General features: G+C 39.7%; 1 protein-coding gene across 1 annotated transcript in view; it reads right to left on the reverse strand.

Annotated features, from left to right (window-relative positions):
* Positions 1-2718: 2718 nt before the first annotated feature.
* LOC147608703 (glucan endo-1,3-beta-glucosidase-like) overlaps positions 2719-4319 on the reverse strand; it is a 2280-nt gene continuing 679 nt past the window's right edge. The window contains exon 2 of the mRNA XM_086788152.1: positions 2719-3987. Coding sequence (XP_086644278.1) covers positions 2771-3987 — 1217 coding nt within the window. The 3' untranslated portion in view covers positions 2719-2770. The remainder of the gene's footprint in view (positions 3988-4319) is intronic.

Here is a 4319-nt window from a genome sequence, read left to right on the forward strand (position 1 = left end):
GGTCATATTAAATTTATATAATGAAATTATTAAACTTCTACATACCATCTAAGAGATTGAGTGAATTTTCTATAAAAGATTGGAAGAAATTCAACCTTAAAATTGCAATTTACCAATATGGCCATATTCTAGAAATATTTATCTAACTTTGGATCTTCAATGATGAGCTTCACATTTGCCAAGATCTTGAATAGAAAATCACAAGTTGCTTTATAATATAAAGCAGAGAAAAAATATTTATAAAAAATAGTTAAATACGTTAAAAAAATCCCAATAAATCAAGTTAAGCTCTATGCAATGTGTTCTTTTAATTGGATTTTCGATCAGGGGGTGCCATTTGAATACACACTATATGTATAATGTGTCCTAAACACCATGCCACTAGATTCCAAACATACCCACGTGAGATTGGACCTTTAATTTGTGAAGATGCCTGTTTTGCAAGCTAACTTCAGGGTGCCCAACAGTCAAAAGTGGTGCCCTTATCTTGCAAAACCACCCAGAAATGAATTTTTACATGTGATGCCATGAGAAATAAGTACATGAATTCATCTCAATATAATAGAGGATGCATATATGTAAATGTTGAGTGTTGGAATTTTGTAATGATAGCTAGATGTGTTACCTTTGGCATGAATTTTTTCAAAATAAGGAAAATTCAGGCATAAACAAGGGATTGTATAAATTGGCACATGATGAGATTCTTTGAAGATTCTGTGAAATGCACATATTATATCTTTAGTACAAGTTCACTTATACATGATGCACGTGGGACTTAACCTAAAAATCTCGTCATCCAAGTTTTTCTCAATGAGAAACACACACACACACACACACACACACACACACAATATGAATACTCTCTCAAAGAAATGGGTGAACTAATGGTTAGATCCCACAAGTTGAAACATTCCTTCAAGGGGATAGTATCACCCTTTATAGCCACCCCGTCCATATTGTGTTTGTGATAGCTAGGATGTAGCAAGGTTGGTAAAAAGAGCTTAGAATGTAGACAATCCCACTCGCATATTATCTCACCCCACTCTCTTTTCCAATTAAAAAACCCAACACATTATTGACTTTTTCCTAGTCATAATATTCACCCTCATGGTGTAACTTTACCATTTTATTGTGCTTTAGTTTTTTTCCAATTTGATTCTTCAAATTTACATAATAGCAATCTTGGGAGAATATTAATAGCAAAAAAAATTAAAATCGATAAGTATATACTAAAATTTTAAAGGGTGTCACCAAGTTGGCACGACTAATTACTATAGATGCCAAATTGCCTTTGTATTCATAGTACACAATTGAGAATCATAAAAACATTTAAAAGGTCTAGGGTACATGGGCCTCATGGGAATCTTAGCACGTTTTGGGTGATGCTCATGTTCTCTATGGTTATGTTGTAGCAGATTAAGTATGCATGCAAGGGCTACAAGATAAAAAGATTTGCAAGATCTGCTAGGGTTGAAAATTACCAAGGAAGAGCTTGTAAAGAAAAAGACAAGAAGGAAAAGGGATCCAAAGCAGCACGGTTAGTAGGTCTTGAGTATGTGCAGTGCAATCCTACATGTAGAATTTGCAAGAAGGCAAGGCCCAAAACACTCCGATGGTACAAGAAGACTAAATAGGATGATACACTTTTTTTGCTATTGTGGAACTTCCTACACAAAGAACGATTTATCATCAAGGTATGGGTAAAAGTGGATGAATATGTAGGAGGGCTCTCCCAAGGTAGCTACTGGGTTTACCTTGGAGTATGCTAGGATGCAACTGGGTTATCATTTGAGTTAGGATCAATCATCCTTTTTGGATGAGAATGAGATCTGCAAACTAGTTTGTAAGCTTTTGAATTATGACAACTAGAGGATATGCAAGATGAGGGACTTGCAAATTTTTTGCTTAACTATACAAAGGGACAAAAGTGTATGGAAACAATGTGAAATGAGATGTAAGGTCTCGTTAAGCTTTATTAAGTGATTTTATTAATAAACATATATATTCCAAATATGTAAAAAAAGATTAATAGTTGTTTCAAGAAAAATTCAAAGTTAAGGCCTTTTATAGTATTTCAAAAATCTTATTTATTTTAAGAAAGGTTAATTTTTGACAAGAGAAGTTTGCTCTAGTGCTCGAAAAAAAATGTTTATTTCCAACCCTTAAAATCAAAGGCAATGCTTAGACTTATCCGTGATTTAGACTTGAAAATCACTAAAAATCATACAAATGCCGGGATTTATAACTAAAATGTACAAATTTAAACCCTTAAAATTACAAGCAATGTGGGATTCTAACCAAGATTTTTAAATTTAAGTTAGAAAAATTACATTACAAACTGGGTTATGTGAGCATTGGTTTGCCCTTCATGCTAAATTTGAATTGACCCATGTTCAAAGTAAAGGATTGTCCGAAAGTGAACTTCGTAACATTTCATTACACGTACAACATCGAGGATAAAAACTCGAGGACTTCGGTGGTTTCGATTAGCACCTGATTGCATTTTTGCAGAATTGTTTAAAAGACTTTTGATGAAAGAGGACGACTTACCGTTTTGGGGGGTATTATGGTCTTAAAACACTATCACTTATTTTTTTGAGCGTTTTTTTAGTGGCACATTTTCAAATTAGTCGTCAAAATAATAGCTAATTTTGGATACAAGTTTTTTAAATCATAATGAGAGCGCATCAAAAATCTAGCCTAGGTTAACTCACAAACTTTTAAATAAATCAATTAGTAAAACTAAAAGGGACAAACATTTGGTAGGTAATCATAGAAAATGCTCATGGTGTTCATTGATGAAGGAGTGTTTTCTGCTTGGCACGAATATCGTCGATATGGAGGGGTTGGTTAGGGCACTGAAGAGGGTGAGAAGGATGATGAATGAGAGGGCGAGGTTAGGGGAGAACAGTGAGGCGTGGGAATCCGAGACGGAGGTGTAGAGGGTGTAGGAGCGGACGGAGTTCAGGCCGACGTCGTAGACCTCGGTGCCGTTGGGGTAGAAGAGCCCATAGTGCCGTTCGGACGATGGGCCGGTCTTCTGGTCCTCGTTGAAGAGGGCAAAGATGAAGGCCTGTATCGGATCGCTCGGGTGGGCTGGCGTGCCTTGCCCTGCATCCACCCTCGCTATGAGATTTCCATTGTAGGCTTGCGCGTTCTGCACGCTCGCTCCAGCCTCGTCGGCGTCGCCCGCCGACGGCCACCCAGTCTCCGACACAATCACTTCTGCTTTGGAGTAGCCCAACGCCTGCAAAGCAGAATAAACGGCATCCAGCTGAGCATCTAGCAGATTGGTATACACAAGCCCCGTGCTGGGATCGGTCACCGTTACCCCCCCGTTCGACGATGTCGACTCGAACAACGCGTACTGCAGGGACACACTGCCCGGACTCGCCTTGTATGCGAAATACGGGTACGCGTTGATCATGAACGGGGCCCCCGTCTCCGTCAAGAATTGCAGCAGCGGCATCAAGTAAGCTGACGCTATGGAGGATACAAACGAGCCACTGGACGGCGGATATGAGGTCCCCAGCACTGCCAGCGAATGTGCCGTCGACACGAGAATCTGGCTTTCGAGACTCAGGCTGCCTAGGGCCGAGTGAAGATTCTGCATTGCCGGAAGAAGGTTCGCCATCAGCTGTGTGTCAGTGCCAGTGTACACCTCGTTGCCCACCAATATGCCGGAGATTTGCGTAGCTGGATAGTAGCTCGCCACATTGGCCTGTACCCAGTTGGTGGCGGAGGAAGGGTCCGTCAGGCTGGCTACATCCTCGTTGCCTATTCCTATTATGACGGAAATCCCCGAATTCGCAAAGGCCTGTAGCACGGTGGAATCTGCAGTGTAGATTCTTGTCTTAGCGACGGAAATGGATTGCAGAATCGTCACCACTTCCGACGGCTGAGGCAGATTGTCCGCAATCATACCATAGTTTATGCCTAGATTGCTAGCTCCGTCGGCAGCTAATAAGAAACAATCCAGAGAAGATCCTGCATCGATTTTCGCAAGGTAATAATTAGAATTCTTGCTAATTTGAGGGCATAAAAAACCATTTGGACTGTGCAACATCCACATCAGGAACCATTGTGTCTCAACGGCAATGAGGATTTCTCTTGAATCATGGAAGATTTACCCTACTAATGTGTGGGGGTGACACACTTAAGAGATTAAGGATTCCATTAACATGTTATAAAACATGTTAAAGATGCCATTAGTATTAAATAATGAAAATTAAAGAAGTCATTGATGTTCTAAGAAGGCAAAGAGCGGTGACTTACGTGAGTGGTTATTAATGTGTGAGGGTGTTTTATTTAAGAGATTA

The sequence above is a fragment of the Cibotium barometz genome, chromosome 52 (assembly GCF_041138505.1).
Source record: "Cibotium barometz isolate CiBa-2024 chromosome 52, ASM4113850v1, whole genome shotgun sequence".
Lineage (NCBI taxonomy): Eukaryota > Viridiplantae > Streptophyta > Polypodiopsida > Cyatheales > Cibotiaceae > Cibotium > Cibotium barometz.